This window comes from Trichosurus vulpecula, chromosome 9, assembly GCF_011100635.1.
Source record: "Trichosurus vulpecula isolate mTriVul1 chromosome 9, mTriVul1.pri, whole genome shotgun sequence".
NCBI classification, from domain to species: Eukaryota; Metazoa; Chordata; class Mammalia; order Diprotodontia; family Phalangeridae; genus Trichosurus; species Trichosurus vulpecula.
The window spans coordinates 117,321,977-117,341,655 of record NC_050581.1 but is presented as its reverse complement, the minus strand read 5'-3'; the positions used below and the strand labels follow the sequence as shown (position 1 = coordinate 117,341,655).

Below are 19,679 nucleotides of genomic sequence, written 5' to 3'. Positions count from 1 at the left end.
GGTGCCTTATTCCAAAACTGGATAATGCTCTTGAAGCACAGAGGTCAGTTTAACCTTTGTTAAGCTAACATAGCAAAATGAAACCAATTATTGGGAAAGATATCAGAGAAGTACATCAGCAGATAAGAAACAATTTGTCTGTTATTCTGAAGTGCCCACAGAGAGAGATCATTCATCAAAATTTTGAAAGAAGGAGGATAGCATATTGGAATTTAAGTAGACGCATTCTCAATATCACTCCTCATCCTTTCCTTCTAGAGTCTCCTGTTGCTATCCACATCTGCTGCCCCCCTTTCTCTGTAGCCTTCTAATTCCTTTTCTTCCCCCTCTTCCTAATTTCCCTTGTTCACTCCTTGGAATCCACTGGCAAAGTCTGAGACTCACAACTTTGGGCCCAAAGTTCAGTGCTAGACAGAAGGCAGAGAAGTAATATGGGCAGTCGTGGTATTATTGCCAGTACTCCTTATAGTTTTCAACTATAAGCTGAAACTATCAGTTTTCCTAGTAGTTAGACTTCATTATTGCCACAGAGCTGGGATACTTAATAGAAAAATTCTAAAGTGTCATCCTAAGAAGTAACCAGTCACATTTTTTTTCTGCTTGTATTTATTTTTTCTGGGTAGGACAGGCTGTAGTGATAAATACATACGGGTATTTTAGCTCTCCTTCAGTATTGACTATTTGAATTTTCTGGAAGTTCGAAGAAAATAGGTTAAATAACCTAGCAGTTACTACCTTTCAATCCTTCTAATTGAAAGGTAGCTAGGTGGGTCATTGGATAGAGTACTGCACCTGGAGTCAGAAGGAGTTGAGTTCAAATTCAGCCTCAGATACTTACTAGTAGTGCAGTGCTGGCCAAGTCACTTAACCTCTTTGTCTACTTCAGTTTCAGCTCTCAAATGGGGGTAATAATAGTACTATCTTACACGGTGGTTGTGAGGATCAAATGAGATAATATTTGTAAAGCAGTTAGCAAAGTGCCTGGCACTTGTTTCTTTCCTTCCTTCTGCCCTTAGATTTGGCTCTAAGCAGAGTTGGACATATTTTTTCCTATAACTTTAGACTTGCTTGACTCCAGTGGCCTGTTACATAGGTAACAAATGCCCCACAGACTTCTGGGTGTTGTGTCGTACCTGAGGCTGAGCCAGCTGCCAAGTCATGAACAGTGGCTAATGAGTACATTGGGGATGTGAGGAAGAGTTTGTGTGTGATCAAAGATCCTCTGCTGGGGCAGAGTCACCACCACATCTTGGAAACGAGAGAGGCTTCAGAAGTTCCCAAGGAGTCCCGCTCCCTGAACTGGAGTCACTTCTTAAATATCCCTGACAAGTGGGCACATAGCTTCTGTTGGCAGACCACCATTGATAATAGTGTGGAACGTTTATTCCACTGGGTATAAGAATAGTAATAGCTAGCTAGCATTTATGTATACTGCTTTAAGGTTTACAAAGTATTTTATGTTTATTATTTGATTCTTACAACAACTCAATGAGTAATTTTTTATCCCCATTTTAGAGATGAGGAGTAGAGATGGGAGGGCCCCACAGCTAGTAAGTATCTGAGGCAGGATTCAAAATCAAGTTTTCTTGACTCCAAATTGAACTTTTTCTCCACAGTATTACCTGGCTGCCTTAAACATGAAGTAGTTTAGATGCAAAGGTTTATTTATTGCCTAGTGGTGAGCCTAGGAGGAAGAAGTTGAAGAGGTAAGATTATTTCTGTAGGTCAGAAACAATTTTCTAGCTAGAGAAATGACTGCTTGAGGATTTTTTAGGGCATTTGAAAGGATCACTTCACTGCTAAGAGGGACATGATCCTTTCATTTTGTAAATCAGAAAAATGAGTCTTGGAGATGGAGAGGGTTTATCCCAGTGTGATATAGTTAGAACTGGAGCTGGGATTTGGATTTGGATATTTATGAGTATCTGTCTGATGGAAAGCCAGTTATTTTAAGTGTTATAAAACAACTCAAGAAATAGAACTCTCATTGTAAGTTTTGGTAATGACCATAGGACATCATCAAAATGATTCCTGACTAATAGTTTGAGAACTAGCAGGCAAGCTGCAAACCAGCAGCTTTTCAAGGAAAAGTCTTTATAATAGATCCATGTAACCACATCTAGATAAACAAGAGAATGGAATTGGCAGAACATCCCATGATGGAATGCAAAATGAGTTGTACTGCCATCTTCTGGCTAGTTTGGCATATTATTAACATACTACATTAGTGCTGCAAACTCCTTCATAATGACTCAATCTCTTCCTGCCTGAATGAATATTTTGAGTAACTGGGAGATAATTTCTAAAATATTCCAAAATATATACCCTGTAGGAAAGGGAATTAAGCTCTTGCCCTGTGTTTCCAGACCCTTCCCTTGAAAGCACAACATAGTGACCACAGCCTGATGCCAGAGGCTGTAAGATTATTGCAGCCAGAGCCTCTCTAGCATTTTGAGATAAAGGAAAATTCAGGTGACTGGCATTTTGGGGTAGTTTCCTGATTTATGTTCTTTTGTCAACTGGGAGTAGAAGATACAGAGACTAGCAAACCAATAAGGGAAGAATATGAAACTGGTTTTAATTAGGTCTACTAGGTCTTGAGCCCTTTGAAGAAAAAGCATCTTTTATATGTAAAAGAGAAATCTCGTGTTTAAAGCCTTTCATTTGTTAGGCTCAATGGATTTTGATTGTGTAGGTTATACCAATTTTAGAGATATGAAAACCTTTGTTATTTATTTCAATCCTCCCTCATTTGGTAGATGAACAAACAGATAGGTCCCATTGCAAGTTAGTAGCAGAGCTGGGCCTAGAACCTAGTCTCCAGAGTTCCGGTTCAATGTTCTTTCCACACCATGACTACCTCTTATATTTTCCAGGTAGAACAGCCAGTGGGTATATCTGTACCTTGAAAGAGAGAGATTATCTTTCCTCTGGGGAGATATTCATATCCTTCTTGTTCTCCCTTATCTTTACTTACATAATGGGGACAGTCAGACGGATTCACCCTTAGGGCTTAAAAATGCAGAGTAAAAATTGTGTATGGCTCTTCTAACAGCCCGAGAGAGTTAAATCATATCACTGCAGAAAAGCTCTCTTGCCTAGAAGGTAGGATACTTGTGAGAATTTCAGCCTTCTCCAAAAATGAGGGTATCTTAAAGTATTCAGATTAGGGTTATATGGGCACGTAAGCAGGTATGGGAATGAAATTGGATCAGATCTGTATTAAACAGTAAATAGCTTACCATTCTCAGGGACAAAGTGTTCTGTGCTCATTTATAGTGTGCTTACCATTGCTGCAGATCAGCACTCTTCCTGTATCAGACCCTGTCAGGTTTTAATGCTATGCTAAAGCTTTTGTCCATCAGGATAGACTGATTAAAAATAGTTCAGTGACCTAGAACACTTTGTCTACCTTTTTAGATCAAGCAGGTAACTTTCTTTCAGATAGAACAGGGTCCAAATTGTTTTTTAGATACAGAAGTTAATGATTGAAATAATTGAGTTTCATTGCCACTAAAGCTACTTCATTTTGTTTTGAGTCATCTGCTGCAGGGGTGTTGTAGACAGCTAAAGTAATACACTCAGGGAAAGGATGGAGGGCTATACAGAGTTGTGGCACCCTTTGGATTTTTGGGATAGGAGTTTAGAATGACTTTTATTCTCTCCCAAATGCTTTTGGAGTTTTAGTAAATTGCAAATGTTAAGCAGATTCATTATATCTTAAGTGGCCTTGGCCTATGCATTGGTTATAGTTACAGGTTTTCTTGTGTTGAAATGGCTTTTAAACCAGTAATCATTGAAAGCTAGGAGATTCTGGCACCTTCATTTCTTCATTCCTCTTTTTAGATAATGGTAAGGATTAAGCAGAATTTAATTTTTAAATTTATAATTTGACTTTGATGGAGAAAAATGGGGGGGAAATGGCTTTGACCATTAACAGTAGATGGATTCTAAACTCTAATCTTTTTCTCCAAATTGGCTCCCAGTTCTTTAGTTTGCCTATGTAAATCACTGTACTATTAAACTTTCAAGTTCTTTTCCTCTATGAAAATACTTTGATAATCAGCCAACAAATATTTGTAATGTGTTTATTATGTGTCCAATAAAGATGAGCCTATACCTTCTCAGAGTTTATGGTTTAGTTGGGAAAACCAGATTAGCACCTCAAAAAATTTAATGAAGAAGAGTACGAAATAAGATACATACTTTATTGTTTTTGAATATCAATATAGTATATACTCCCCAAACCACATGCACCGAAAAATAATGGCACAAAATTGTAACAATATCTCTTTCAATTTGGGTTAAGGTATTTTGTTCATTGCCACTCATTGTATTTCTCTTGGAATATTGCTGGCCCTGCTACTTGCTAGTTTGTGCAGCCTTGGTCAAGTTACTGTCTAGGCTTCAGTTTCCATCTATGAAATGGAAGGTTGAGCTTAAATGGACTCTTGCTCAGCTCTAGATTTGGTCTCCCCAAGGTCCCTTCCAGCTTTGAATCTTACGATCTTATTAAATCTTTCTGGTTGTGTTTTAAGTGTGATTTGAGGGTAAAAGTACAAGCTGTTTTTGGACCAAGATGACAATCCACTGGGGCACCGAAGGAGTGTGGGGTGGATCCCGAAGTGTTGCTCAGAGTTCAGGGAAGGGTGAGGCTCCCAGGAGAAGTGGTAGCCAAAATAAACTGGGAGTAGCAGGTTATGTTTTTCTCTGCTTTTTCTCCTAGACCTTGTCTTGTTCTCTCCTCTGCCTCTGAAGTGGTACAGCCTGCCCAGCCCAGCCTAGCTGCAGCAGAGCTAGCTCCCTAGCATCCAGTTGGCTGCTCCTCTGGTGGGAGGAGCCTTTGGCATTGTTTGTCTTCTCTTGCATGAGCTCATTCTTGTTTGTCTTCCTGCAGGAGACTCCAAGAACCATTTCAGTTTCTGCTTCCCAGAGAGAAGGGTGGAGCCTTCTTCTTCCCTGGCTTGAACTTTGCTTAGGAGTCTTATCTAGCAATTTACTCATAGCCCTGGATTTCGTTGTGTTTGTTTCTAACAGAACTTCTTGACTGCAATCGGTAGCTTTGGAGGCACAGAATTGGGGATCCGTCTGCTTTTGAGCTGCCTTTCTTCACACTGCCGCATTGTTCTGTCTAATGTGTTACAAGGATGAGCCCAGCATTCGGAGCTATGGAAGTGGAGCACTATGCCAAGGGAGTTCTGCTGGAACCTTTTGTTCACCAGGTGGGAGGTCACTCCTGTGTCCTCCGGTTTAATGAATCAACCATCTGTAAGCCCCTCATCCAGAGGGAACACCAGTTCTATGAAACCCTCCCGACAGAAATGCGTAAATTTACTCCCCAGTATAAAGGTAAGGATTCAGTTCATGAAAGGTGTTGGCTTTCCATTTTGTGCCTCATTCTGCTGTTGTCTTATCCTCCTTAAAGCCTCCTCAGCCTGGAGGAGGTTTTAGGGGGTTTCTCTTCCCATATTTTGCTGTTGCTAGAGCCGGGCTGTGGTGATGCAAGGGTGGACATGGCTTGCTAACAGCATTAGAGCTGAGCAGTTCTGTTGGGTAGTCATATCTTCCTTAGGCGGGGCCAGGTAAGTATTTGCTGGGAAATGTTCCCAGTCATAGACTGCTTTTATTTGACTCTCAGAGTTTGTTCTTTCTACTTTCCCTCTCCCTACTCCCTTTTCCAAGTATTGGGTAAGATTGCTTAATTGTTTTGTTGTGGAGGGTTGGGGGAGGGTTGGCTTGTTTCTGTCTGGTGTTGTTAGAAGCTGAGCCTCTGTTTTATATTCTGGGATTCTTTGTAACTGTATCTTAAATACTTTATCACAGTGTTGGGAATAACAGGGAAGATTTTGAAAGTATTTTTTTCTTAAATATTAACAGCCTGTATTTGCCCTTGAGATTCAAATTCGACAATGCTAGGTTGGCAAGGATCAATAGAAATTGGGCTAAGGCTGAGTCAGAGGAGTGTGGAAGTGGAAATTCCCATTCTGCAAGGTGTGAGCTAGATAGCTATAGCCTGCTGCAGTTCCTAAATATTCCAGAAGCTGCTATCTAGAGGCACTCCATTGAATCAGACACACTCAGTTGTTCCTTCATTTTTATAAAGCGTTACTTTGGTGACTTTAATAGTTGCCAGTATTGTATGACCTTTTAGAAAGCATCATTTGTAAATGCAGGAGGAGTATGCTGAAATGACCAAAATTTATGTTCTCTTGTGTATGAAAGACATTGGAACACCTCAGTCTTCTGGAGATGTTGAAAATGTTGCTCTTAAAAGCAAAAATGTACTAGACATTTGTACTACGATGTGTAAATGATGGTTCTTTTTCAGTGAAGGGGAAGGATTAGGGGACTTCACTTGGTCCTTCCTTTTGTGTTGTTTTTTTCCAGGACAAAGCCAAAGGCCTATGTTAGCTGGCTCTTCCCTGCCCGGCCCTTTCCCTCTGTAGTTCTTTCTTATGTGGCAGCAAGACTGTCAGGCCAGGATTCTGAACTCCCCACCCCAGCTAATCCCTAACCCAGGTCCCTGAGTCGCCTGCCCACCTCAGAAGTCTCTCCCTGAGAACTCTTTCCCCTCCGGCCAATTGAGAGCACACGGCAAGGACTGAGCAGATTGAGTCATTGATGGGGGGCAAAGAGAGAGGACTGTGAGAAAAAGCATTCAGCCAGTTGTAACGACGCTCACTCTTCGGTAACTGCTGAAACTTTCTCATCGGGCACTGAGGGCAGCCTTGTCAGCACTTTGCTCAAAGACTTATGACCCCCCTCCCCTTGCAGTGCTCTAGAGACTCAGAGGAGAAAAAAATGCTTTCACCATGTTTCTGTGTATCCCAATACAATTTGCTGTGTATTGCATTTTGTTCTTTATTTCATGGGACTTCAACTTCAATAAAATCAGTCATTGCTGGACAAAAAAGCTTGTCCAGTTCGCCGTAGACATAGGGTGCCCAAAGATTCTCAGGGCAGCCTTTGCAGAGGAGGATCTGTTGTACTGTGTAATTTGTTTCCAATCACCCACCCCTTTGTTTTGCTCTTGTAAGTCTTTGCTTCTCTCCAAAGCTCTTTAACCCTCAGTCGAATCTGTGTCCTGGTCGACGCTTTGGGCTTTGCTGTAATGCAAAACTTAAAGCTTTTGTTGTTTCTCAACAGGATACTTATTTTTTCCATAACAGGATATAAATAAAATAATAAAAATGTTTTTACATCTTGCCAAGGGTTAGACCAGTCACTTTTTTCTTCTTTAAATTAATAAACATTTTCAATAATGTAAAAATGTCTCCTGTTATTATTTGGTCCTATATTGTTCATCAGCAAGAAAAGACTGATCCAATGTTTGGTCCATGATAAATTGTCTTCTCTGTGAGGTGTCATTTTGTCAAGATGTTTTGATATTTGTTAGGTTGGCAGATGAGTTTTGGGCCTCTGGCAACATAGAAACTAAGGAACAGGGTAAGAAAAAAAAAAACAAAACGTTAAACTCATGTTGTACGAAGTGTGTTTTTTCCTATTATGTTAAATTGTTTTCTTCTCCTCCTCCTCCCCCCATAGGTGTTGTATCAGTAAGCTTTGAAGAGGATGAAGATGGAAACTTATGTTTAATAGCATATCCATTAAAAGGGGACCATGGTAATTTAGACAGTATAGATAATTCAGACTGCGAACCCAAAAATAAGCTCTTAAGGTGGGCTAACAAAAAGACTCATTTACTAGAAACGGAGAAGATCACCAAGGAGTGGGTCCGACAGCACAGAAAAGAGGAAAAAATTAAAAGGTTGGTATAAAAGGTACCCTGAATTCAGCCATTAAACCTGCAGATTGAAGTCGATTTTTTGAGTTTTATATTTCACTATCACTCACAGGTTACAAAGTGGAATACTTAAGGAATCCGATTTAGTTTCTGAAGTTTCTTGTCGTGGAGGAGGACATTCTTCCTTAGCAGGCCAAATTATGTCACTGCTGTTTATCAGCAAGTGATTGAAACTTAGAATCGTGTATTTTTAGCAGAACAGTATTTTGGTTGATACCAATTGTAGAAGGAATGTGGCTATCTATAATAATGCAACATGAGTAACCTTGAAATGCTAGTTCTAATGTAATCTCTTTGCCCCATAACACCATCATTTGGAGCAATGCCACAGGAATAATTTTACTTGGGTTATCCTATGATATATGTTCTTCCTTATTGGGAAACATTTAATATAGGGAATTTTCATCATGGACTTGCTGGGCAATAAAACACGATAAAATTAATTATCTGCTGGCAAAATTATTGTGAAATGTGGACAATGAGACTACTTAGAATGATGATCAATTTAAAAATGGAAAGTACCTCAGTGATCATCTAGGCCAGCTATCCTTAACCCTGAAGTCCATGGATAGATTTTAGGAGGTCCATAAACTTGAAAGGGAAAAAAATTACATCTTTATTTCCATATAATTGGTTTCCTTTGTAATCCTAGGTATTCTGTGCTTTTTTAAGAAGGGATTCATAGGCTTCACCAAACCGCCAGAGGGGGTCCTTGACACAAAAAACGTTAAGAACCCTTGATCTAGTCCCATCCTCTCATTTTATAGATAAGAAAATTGAGGCCCGGAGAAGTTAAATGGCTTCCAAGGTCACCCAGCTGGTAAGCAGCAGCAGAGCCAAGGCTTTAGGGGACTTCGGGGCTCCTGTTGGGGTCAATGTTTAAGTGGGCTTAGCCTGTGAAGTAAGGAAGGATGCAATGAGCCAGATGTTCTCCTAAGTTTATAACCTCTACTGATGTCCTTAGGAGGAAGGGACCTACACATGTAACCCAAGCCTCTCACTTTACAGCTGAGGCCCAGAGAGGGAAAGACCATATACAGCTGGTATTTGAATTCAGATCCTCTGGCTCCAAACCCAGAGGTGATTATACTAGTACCTGACTGCACATACCAAGAACAGAAAGCCGTTACTTTCCTCTAGTTGTTTCTTTGCCTTAAAAATGGTGTGATGTATCTTTGTTTTAATGGGACATTTCTTTCTTTAGTGGAATGCCTTAATGCTTTAATTGTCTGTTTTCTAGTCATAAGTTAGAAGAAGAATTTGAGTGGTTAAAAAGCTCAGAAGTGCTATACTACAGTTTAGAGAAAAAGGGGAATGTGAGCTCACAGATGAAACACCATAACCCTTGGAGTATGAAATGTCACCAGCAGCAGCTACAGCGCATGAAAGAAAATGCCAAACATCGGAACCAACACAGTATCCTTTGCCAGAGGTAGAGCTTGTAGGTGTTCTATTCAGGCATTATTCAAAAGGTGGTCAGTCTTGGGACTCCTGCAATGGCTCAGCTATGAACATAAGACTTATTACAATTGTCCAGTGTTAGGTTTTTTTACCCAAGTAATGATAACTTATCACATACTAATGGAGGAGCATTGGTTGGTTTGAATTCAGGCTTTCAGCCACTGTGTGTACATAAAAAATTGGTTATTTTTTAAAACAAACGTCCCCCAAAAAACAAGCAAGAGAGAACCCTGCTATTTCCAGCGTTTTTAAGGCACGGACTAGTGGCTTGTAGGTGGGAACCCATAATAACAGTAACAATAATAGCTTACATTTGTGTAATGATTTAAGGTTTGCAAAGTGCTTAATATTTGTTATATTATTTCACTGTTATCCTTGCTCCTGTAAGATCAGAAATATTACTGATGTATTATAGGATTTTGAGCTGAAGGTCATCTAGAGATCATCTAGTTACAGGGATTCTTTTTAAAAATTCTATTCTATTTTATTTTCAGTTTCTAATTCTTTTTGTCTCCCTCTCCCTCACTCATTAGGAAAGCAAGAAAAATTAAGATCTATTACCAATACATGTAGTCCAACAAAGCAAATTATGACATTGACCATGTCAAAAAAAATATGCTTCAGTCTTTATTCTGAGTCCATCATCTCTATATCTGGAAGTAGGGATATAGCATCATGCTTCATCATGAGTCCCTGGAATTGTGGTTGGTCATTGTGTTGATCAGATTTGCTTGAGTCTTTCAAAGTTGTTTACCTTTACAAACAAATTGTTATAGTATAAATTATTTTCCTGGTTTTGGTCACTTCACATCTGTTCATATAAGTCTCCTCAAGTTTCTCTGATACCATCCCCTTTATCATTTAATGTTTTATTACTTTTATTTACTACAACTTGTTCATCCACTTCCCATTTGGTGGGAACCCCCTTAGATTCTTATTTGTTTACCATCAGAAAAAAGGCTACTAGAAGTATTTTTGTAGTATAGAGATCTTTAACCTGGGGTTTGTAATTTTTTTTTTATATTTTGATAACTGTATTTCAGCAAACTTGGTTTCCTTTGTAATCCTACATTACTCTAAGAACAGGTCCACAGGCTTCCCCAGACTACTGAAAAGATTCTATGACACACAAAAGGTTAAGAACCCGCAGCTTTGTAGAATACTACGGGGTTTTGTTTGTTTGTTATGTTCCTGGGTTTTTGTTCGTTTGTTTTTAGCATTCTTTACATACATTATCTCTTTTGAGCCTTACAACTCTGTGAGGCATGTACTCCAGATATCGTGTCCATTTTGCAGAATGAGGAAATGGACTGAAAGGGATTAGGTGGCTTGCTGATGGTTATATAGCTAGGAAGTGTCAGACCCTTTATTCCTGACTCTAGGTGTGGAAATCTATCCATAACACCAGTGGTGATAACTCCAATAGAAAATGGGACCAGCAGACCATACATCAGGATCCTTGTGGGTACATGTTGACTCAGAAAAACATGTAGTAAAATCTGTTTTCTTGTTTATTTACCTTTTAATCTGGTTCAGGCCACATGCAGGCCTTCAGGCTGCATGTTTGACACAGCTGCCTCCCATGTTTCTTAAATATAAGAGAAATGAGGCCCACAGAGAGGAAGTGACTTGCCCAGGGTCATACACTAGTAGCAGAACCAGGATTCAAGCCTTGATCTTTTGAATCCAGACCTATTGATGTGGAAAGCTTCATAATTGGATTTTGGATTCTCATTTCACTCCCAGTGACCAGACTATTTATTTACCTCGTATTCTGGATCAATAAGCTTTCTTCATTTAGGACATTGTACTTTTTTGGGGAAAGAAGTCAGTGATAAAACAAGCCTTTGATCTCGAATAAGGTTATATCGTGGTCTGACTGCCCATAAAGTGAGTCATATTTCTTTTCATTTCTGCCTTGAATATGTTGTCTCATTCACAACAGCAATTCCTTATTCTCTCCGTTGGACATTTTGTTTTCACTGTGCCTCAGTTACCTTATCTGTAAAGTGAGTTAAATGAGTCATAGTGTCTTAGCCACCTGAAGGCAGAAAACTAGGTCTGTTGACCTTTGGAAATTTCTTCCATTCTGTAGCTGGATCACTTTATTATCATTCATAATACTGAAACTTCAGTGGCTCCCTGTTGCCTTTAGGATAAAATACAAACCCTTCTGTCATTTAAAGTTCTTTGCAGTCTGCCTCCAGGCCATCTTTCTAGATTTATTTCATTTTACTTGCCCTTGTGTATTCTTTGTTTTAACCAAATTGGACTTCTTGCTATTGTCCAAGCAGGACAGTGCATCACCTTCCCCCGCATTTGTTTGTGCTGTCTAAAAATTGACTTGTATTTTGTATTTACTTATCTGTGTGTGTGGTCCATTGTGCCAGTAAGATATCCTATTTCCTGGAGATTAGGGACTGTGTCCCCAGTGCCCTTGCACATAGCAAACGCTGGTTGAATTAAATTTTTTCTGATTTTATTTTTACCAGATCTGATGTATTGGTGTAGAGAACTCCCAGCAAGGAATTTCCATCTAACGGTGCTGATTGGCAACAACTCTGCAAATTAGATCATTAGACATTTCTAACTACCTGACCAGTTAACTGACTAGCCCAGCATCATATAGACAGCGTATGTCAGAGTAAGTGCTTGAGCCTGGGTCTTCCTGACTTCAAGGCTCGTGCTCTATCTTCTACAGCATACAAACTGTTTTGTCTTCAAATACCTTACTATATGGAAAACACTTTTCTAGGTGTTGAGGGAAAATATAATCAATCTCCTTTGAGAGCAGTGACTTTTCTATCTAGAATTTATCAAATTGCCTTGAATATGAATTGAATTGACAGAACTTATAGTTTAACATAAGGTTACAAATGACACAGAGTTATATGCACATACATGTTGCTGTAAAGTAAACATTAGATAACTGGGAAATGATTCTATCTGTCACAGAGTTGGTGAAATAATACTGAATATGCTGTTTCTGGGCCAAGTTTGGGAGATACATAGGGACCTAGCTGTCAAAAATGCCAGCCCTGTTGAGAAGCGGCCTGTTAGAATAGCAGTTCAGCATTGGGGATTAGCAATAGTAACTGCTATTGCTATTCTTTGATTTTATCGGATGTGTTTAGTTCCTAGAACCCTGGCCCCCAAGGGAACTTGCTGGGCTCCAATGTTCATTTCAGAATCAGTCAACAAGCACTTGTAGAGCACCTTGCTATTCTAAGCGTTTATTTCTTGAGATTTTCCCTTAACTATCCAGAATTTATCTTACTGGAAAATTTAACCTCTCGCTACCAAGTACCCTGTGTCCTGGACCTGAAGATGGGAACCCGGCAACACGGAGATGATGCATCAGAGGAGAAGAAAGCTAACCAGATCCGGAAATGCCAGCAGAGCACGTCTGCAGTCATCGGGGTCCGTGTATGTGGGATGCAGGTGAGCTTCCTGATGCTCTGATCAGCATCTTTGCCTCCAAGGAAAGGCAGCGGCATCAGGATGATAAATAGCACTGCACTCGATGTCAGAGAGCTTAGATCTGAATCCCAGCTCAGCTGTGTGATACATGGGTCGTTGGGCAAATCACTCTACTTCTCTGGCCCTCAGTTTCCCATCTGTAAAATGTAGACGTTAGACTATAGTACTCTCTTAAAGCTCCATCTTAAATCCTGTGAACCTGTGAACACTACCTTGGACAGTGCCCCCTCTGGCTTTTTGGTGCTGTCCTAGCATTCTACCAATGAGGTGATTAGGTTTGAGCTTTGGAAGAGGTCAGCAAAGACTAAGCTATACTATGACATTCCATTGCCTGGAAGCTGTAATACTAACAACAATAATTAATTTCAATTTCTATAATGCCTTAAGGTTTACAAAGCACTTTCCTCCTAATAGCACTTTGAGAGGTATAGGTAGTACAGGTGTTATATTCCCATTTTACAAATAAACAAACTGAGGCTCAGACAATGTAATTTGCCAGTGTCACATAAGTAGTGAATGCCAGAGCTAGGATTTGTGCTGTAGTGTTTCCTAACTTTAAGTTCTGGGCTCTTTCCACCACACTAAGAAAAGAGGCCTATGTGAGTTTGTATGCTCCCTATTTTTTGTGTCCCATAGCTAGTTTCCCTAGGGGTAGAGCCCCTTCAGCTGTTTACACACTGATGGACAAGTAAGCTGATGTGAGGGCAGTGCTAAAAAGTGGCCTCTTAACAGGGGCCAGGGAGGACCTGCTCTGAAGAATTGAGTAGCTGTCTTTTCCCCCCCACCCCCATTAGCCAGTACCTTCTATCTGCCAAAGAGTGACTTTCCTACTTGGGTTCTTCCTGCCCTGCCCTGCCCAGAGACAGAAAAGAAATTAATCAGTAAAGGGGGAGGTGCGCCTGGAGCGGAGTTAGCAGAGTCATTCATGATTGCAATGTACGTAATAGAGAGATGGTCTCTATAAAGAAGGAGTGGAGCTGCAGTGCTCATTCATTCATTAAGCAATCATGTCTTAAGCTAGCTCCTTGTGTAGAGAAACTTGTGTTAGAAATAGAAAGTTTTACAGATGATGTAATTCCTGCCATCAGAAACTAGCTCACAATCTAGTAGGAGAATAAAACATGGCTATAATACATTAATAGATGATAAGTTCATTCAAGAAGAATGTAGTATTACATGAGGCCAAAGGGGTGAGCTCTCCTGGAGGAGGCAGCATTTGAATAAATAGGAAGGTACAGGAGAGGGAGGACATCCCAAATATGACAGGTTAATAGGTCCTGTGATAGCCCAGGGTACACAGGCTCATAAGATTTTAGATCTGAAAACTATTTGAGTGACCATTTATTTCTGCCATCTCATGTTTCAGATGAGAGACCTCTGAGACTCAGAGAGGTGAAGTAATTTTTTAGCCCAAGGTTATATAGATAGTAAGTGGCAGAAAGAGCCAGGATTCAAACCAAGATTTTCTGACTACAGATCTCTGTACTGTGTTGCCTCATAAAGACCATGGTTTTGTCCTTAGACTGCCACATTCTGTGGTGTCTGGACATTACTTGGGAGAGATTGGGATTTCCTCCCATGCCCCTTTTCACTCTTTTTAAACACTTATGAATTATTTCTGTTGTTTATGACCGCTTACAAAACACTTCTTCACGAGAGCTTTGGGAAGAGAGTGAAATTGTTATGATCATCATTTCATAGGTGGTAAAAACTGAGACTTGCCCACAGTCAGATGTCAGAAACAGGATTCAAACCCAGATCTCGTCTCCATAATCAGTATTCTTTCTACCATTATTTTCATTCCTTATCAGTAATGTAGTAAACACATATTTGTGGAGTACATGCACAGGCTCCTGAGCTTAGTATTGTGCGGGGCTCGGATAAATAAAATATAGCCTTTGTTCTGATGGAATTCACGGTAGGAAGGAAGATAAGGATGTATAACTATGACAAATGACAGGGACATGGTAAGAGGGAGACACAGAGAAAGCTGTGGGAGTCTCAGGAGTGGGAAATACTTTTCCTGATACGTCTGATTCTCTATCAGTAGGGTTGAAGTCTGTCCCTGGTTCTGCCCATTCCTTGTGTGAGTAGGTAAGGTGTTTACTTAGCCCAGTTGACCCTGTGAAGGACGTGGCCGGAGAAGAGACTCTTGATTCAGGGCAGCCGAGAGGCTAGAAATAGCTGGTTCATTCAGATTGAGAATTAGAGGATTGCACGTTTCCTAAACTGAGATGAACTTTTGTGGTTAACATTCAAGGCCTTCCACAATCTGAAATTACCTTCGATTTTCAGCCTTAACCTAATATTCCTACAATCTACATATTCTGGGTTCCAGTCAAACTAGACTACTCTCTGGCCCTAGTCTTGTCTTTAACTTTTCTACTGTTTCCCTTTCTATTGCCTTTGTTCATATTGTCCTTGTGCCTGGAATATTTTCCCTTCCTTCTTCTACTATTATATTTCTTCCCTTCCCATTTACATGCTACCTCCAGGAAGTTTTCCTGATCCCCCTCAGTCAGTAATGACATTACCTCCTCAGTACTCAACATAGAACTTTACATCTCTCTAATGTATTTCTCATGTGATGTGTATTATAATTTTCTTTGTTAGTGTCATCCCCTTAGTAATAAGCTCTGTGAGGAAAGGACTTAGTGTCTTATGTAAATATCACATTTCCCTTGGTACCTAACAAAATGTTCTGCACCAAGCAGGTGTTTTAATGTTTGTTATATTACCAGTATGTGGAACTGCATTGTTTTAGATAGTAGCCCCAAGGAAAAGCAGAGATTGCGTTCTTAAAGAACAGATTACAGTAACTTCTTTGCCTTTGTGTGTAGAGCCTTTCCTTTGGATCACATATAGATAGATCTGCTGTCACCATTCCCACTACCTCCTTGCTGTCTGCCTCCAAGAGGACTGGTTTTCTGGTCATCTGGCCAGTTTGTGGAACAAGCCTGCAGGTCTTTGCTCAAGTCTGCTGCTCTGATTTAAGTTCTGGCTCTCTCTTCCAGTGGAAAAGAAGGCCAAGGGCAGAAAAAGCCTTTTAAGTAATTAAGGTTCTAAACTCAGGGAGGAGTGATGTGTCTCAGAACAACCTGCCCTCCCTTGCGTATGATCTTTTTTTTTAATCTGGGGGGGCTTGACATTTTTTCTCCTTTGCAGGTCTACCAGACAGGGAGTGGCCAGCTCATGTTCATGAACAAATACCACGGGAGAAAGCTCTCTGTCCAGGGGTTCAAGGAAGCCCTCTACCAGTTTTTTCATAATGGCAGGTACCTACGCCGAGAACTCTTTGAGCCTATCATAAAGAAACTGACGGAGCTGAAATCAGTGTTAGAAGCCCAGGAGTCCTACCGATTCTACTCCAGCTCACTGCTTATCATCTATGATGGCAAGGAGCTGCCAGAGGTGGCTGTGGACTCAGATCCCGAGGACCTGGAGGATCTGTCTGAGGAATCATCAGATGAATCAGCAGGAGCCTATGCCTACAAACCAGCCATCAGCACGGTGGATATCCGCATGATAGACTTTGCCCATACTACCTGCAGGCACTATGGAGAGGACAGCATTGTGCATGAAGGCCAGGACACAGGCTACATTTTTGGACTTCAAAGCTTAATAGATATTATTACAGAAATAAGTGATGAGAGTGGGGAATAAACCATTTGAACGCATACCTGTTTGCAGAGAGCACTGTTGCGACTCTTTGTATTCCAGAGTATTGGCTGCTCTGGGTTGGGGAGGAGCCCCAGGGAGTATAGGGGAGGGGCCACTGGAGCTCACAAACCTTGGAGTCTTTATTTATTTTACCTATTTCTTAAACATTCCATATTTGATGATGCAGATACCTCTTTTCTTCCCTGTGTGTATATGTTCCAATAAAACATTTTTGTTCATTGTAAATACGAGGCTGTCATTCCTGGTGGGATTTATATTATTAGCAGCTCCCCAGAAACTCTGGACTATGGTTCTGAGCTACATCAGGGTGAGAGTAGACATTTCTCCTCAACAAAGATTGCTCTGGGAACTCTTAGGCCGAAAAAGTACAAGAAAGCTGCAGCAGTTCCCAAATCCGCCTGTGCCCACAAAAGGGAACTTAGCTTGGCCCCTGAGAGACCTAGGGTGGGGCACGTGATAGCACCTGAACAAGTATCCCAGGTTTCCTTTCTTTGTTACTTCTTGCTCTCTTGGGCTTTCCCAGCTGACAAAGTTCTGTGGGATGGGCCTGAGAAGCCATTGGTCTTAGATCAAAGATGTCCAAAACAGGTGCCCCAACACTGCTAAGTACAGCCCAAACCAAATACAGGGTGTAATTGGGAAATACTCAACAAGATATAATAAAACATTTACATTTAAAACTAAGTCACTCTGTGGCCCACAGGGATCCTAATGTCATTTAGTGGCCTTGGTTTCTATCTGAGTTTGACATCCCTAGTCTTAGATAACTGTGGTGGTTATAACCTGAGAGGAAGTTTTACCTCTTAGGTAATTTGCCTTTTTGGGTCCTCCCAGTATACCCTTTGCAGAAACAGATGATACGCCATTGGGGTAGGAATATTAAGGAACCGAGGTATGCAGACGGTTAAGCTAGGAGTGGTGTGTCACTTTTTTTCACTGAGTCACTCAGTCCACCTAATGATAAAAGGGAACATTTCTCTGGTACTTACTAGTGGACTCATAAGCACTCTCCTCCCGCCCCTATGAGGCAGAAAGTGCCAGTATCACTAGTTTCATTTTAGAGACAAAGAAATCAAAGCCCAGAATAGGGCAAATTGCTCAAGGTCATGTAGCTTTTCTTAAGTGATACAGCCAAGGCTCAGTCCCTTAAGTTTTCTGTCTCCAAGTCAAGCACTCTTACCCCTACACCATGCTCCTACCTTGCAGAAGGTCTGAGGGGTAGGGAACAAGGAGAATTAATGAAATCTGGTGCCAGTATATGTAAAATGGGAGATAAGGGTAAGGCCTGTGAGCCTTACCCAGGGGTGCCTTTTTTTTTGCAGAACCCAAATTACTCTACACTTGGAAGCAGAATTATACTTGGGACACTCTAAACACTTAGAAATTGCTCTTTTCCCTTGTTCCACTAATCCACTGGAAATCTTGTAGAGAATTTATCTTTTCTCCTTTCCCCATTCTTGTACCAAAGCAAGTACTCAAGTTCATTGGGCCTATGGCCTGAGGCTGTCTAACTCAAAAGATTTATATAAAGTTGGAAGGTGCCAGAGAGATAATCTAGTCTAGTGGTAATTCCAGTTTTTTTGATGACACACCCCTATCAATAAAACATTTTAGACCATCCACTGCTAATAAATGTATGTTAACTTACAAGTGATACGTATGTACTACTGTACTAATAATCATATAAGATGTGCATGAAAATAGAAACCAAATGAGATAAAATATTTTAAAATGATTAATACAAAAAAACCTTTGTTCTTACCAAATACTAATATTTTTAAATGAGAGCGCTAGAACAATATACCTCATCATTTTTGAAAATCTTGGTTTAACACTATGATAGTCATTTAAAGGTCTAGTTCTAAGTTTGGTCTATTTTGATTCTTGGTTTTAATAGCTGTCATATTTGAAAAAAAATACAGACATACGTAGATCCAAATGGAAGAAGTGCATTCCTGGCTATGCCTACTAAATCATGGATACTTGTTTTTTCAGTCCAGTCCAATTATGCAAAGGTTTTTGGTAAAATTTGGTTAGTAAATCACCATTTTCCCCATGTTCATTTGTTTATTCAAACTGGCCAGAAGAAGGTATTGCATTTTTATATTTTTAACAAAGGACCTCAAAACTCACAAATTCTTCATCTAAAAGATTCTGAAATAGCTTATAAGATTCTTTTAGGCTTCTAATGTGCAGACATGAGAGTTTTTGTAGGTAACGTGCTTACGTTATTGTTCCAACAAAAGCTTAGTTTTGAAACATCTTGCTAATTATGATGGCTTCATATTATTAGCCAATATATCTGGGTGTGATATATACTTAGGGCAATGGCATCATTAATGATAGTAGATGTAAATTCATTTTTTCAAATCTTGATAATTGATTTTGGGTGTTAGATCTGATGAAATCATCACTGTTTTTTGTTTTTGTTTTCTTTTTTTGGGTAGGGCAATTGGGATTAAGTGACTTGCCCAAGGTCACACAGCTAGTACATGTGTCAAGCGTTTGAGGTCAAATTTGAACTCAGGTCCTCCTGACTCCAGGGCCGGTGCTCTACTCACTGCGCCACCTAGCTGCCCCCTCGTCACTCTTTTTAATCTCATAAGGAGAATTTATACTGGAAGTGTCAGCCCTGCCCTTATTCACTTTTATTTGTATTATTGTTATCTTCAATCTGAAATTTCTTAGGAAACTCCAGATACTTGTCTAGTGAAGGTTCATTTAGTCAAAACTGAATAGTGTGATCTGTTAACACACCCACTTAATAAACAGGTCAAATATAAAGTATAACGTATTGCAATACACTGAAAGGGAGTGAATGAATGAATGTTGCACTCAACCTTCCCCTATTATGGAACTCCAACCCTTTTCAGCATATCTCACGTACCACAAGTGTCATGGGAACTGACATGGACTATGTAAGGCCATCATGACTAAGCTATATTAGTAAAGACTAGTTTCTTATTTCTTAGCTAAAAATAGAAATAGTTTTTAATATTTTATTCCCATGCCCCAATTGATCATGTTATGATACACACCCACGTTTTAGACACCAATGATCCATTAAAATTCCCTTATCTTATAGATAGGAAAGCCATCTATAAGACCAGAGATTTTAGTATTGAGTTGGGAACGCTTAACCCGGGACAAGTCAATTTCAGAGCCTTAGTTTCTTAATCTGCAAGGAAATAAAAATACCTATACTATCTACTTCATGGGACTATTGTGAGGAAAGCTCTTTGCAGACTTTTTA

The 19,679-nt window shown here is 40.0% G+C and overlaps 1 protein-coding gene across 3 annotated transcripts in view; it reads left to right on the top strand.

Moving 5' to 3' along the window:
- IP6K2 (inositol hexakisphosphate kinase 2) overlaps positions 1-16,651 on the top strand; it is a 45,897-nt gene extending 29,246 nt beyond the window's left edge. The window contains exons 2-6 of one of the 3 annotated variants that reach the window (XM_036738089.1): positions 5,038-5,349; positions 7,546-7,768; positions 9,045-9,220; positions 12,531-12,706; positions 15,911-16,649. In XM_036738089.1, coding sequence (XP_036593984.1) covers positions 5,148-5,349; positions 7,546-7,768; positions 9,045-9,220; positions 12,531-12,706; positions 15,911-16,408 — 1,275 coding nt within the window. In that variant the 5' untranslated portion in view covers positions 5,038-5,147 and the 3' untranslated portion in view covers positions 16,409-16,649. Of the gene's footprint in view, positions 1-5,037; positions 7,769-9,044; positions 9,221-12,530; positions 12,707-15,910 lie in introns of all 3 variants that reach the window. The other 2 variants (XM_036738090.1, XM_036738088.1) reach the window with 2 other exon arrangements.
- Positions 16,652-19,679: the final 3,028 nt, after the last annotated feature.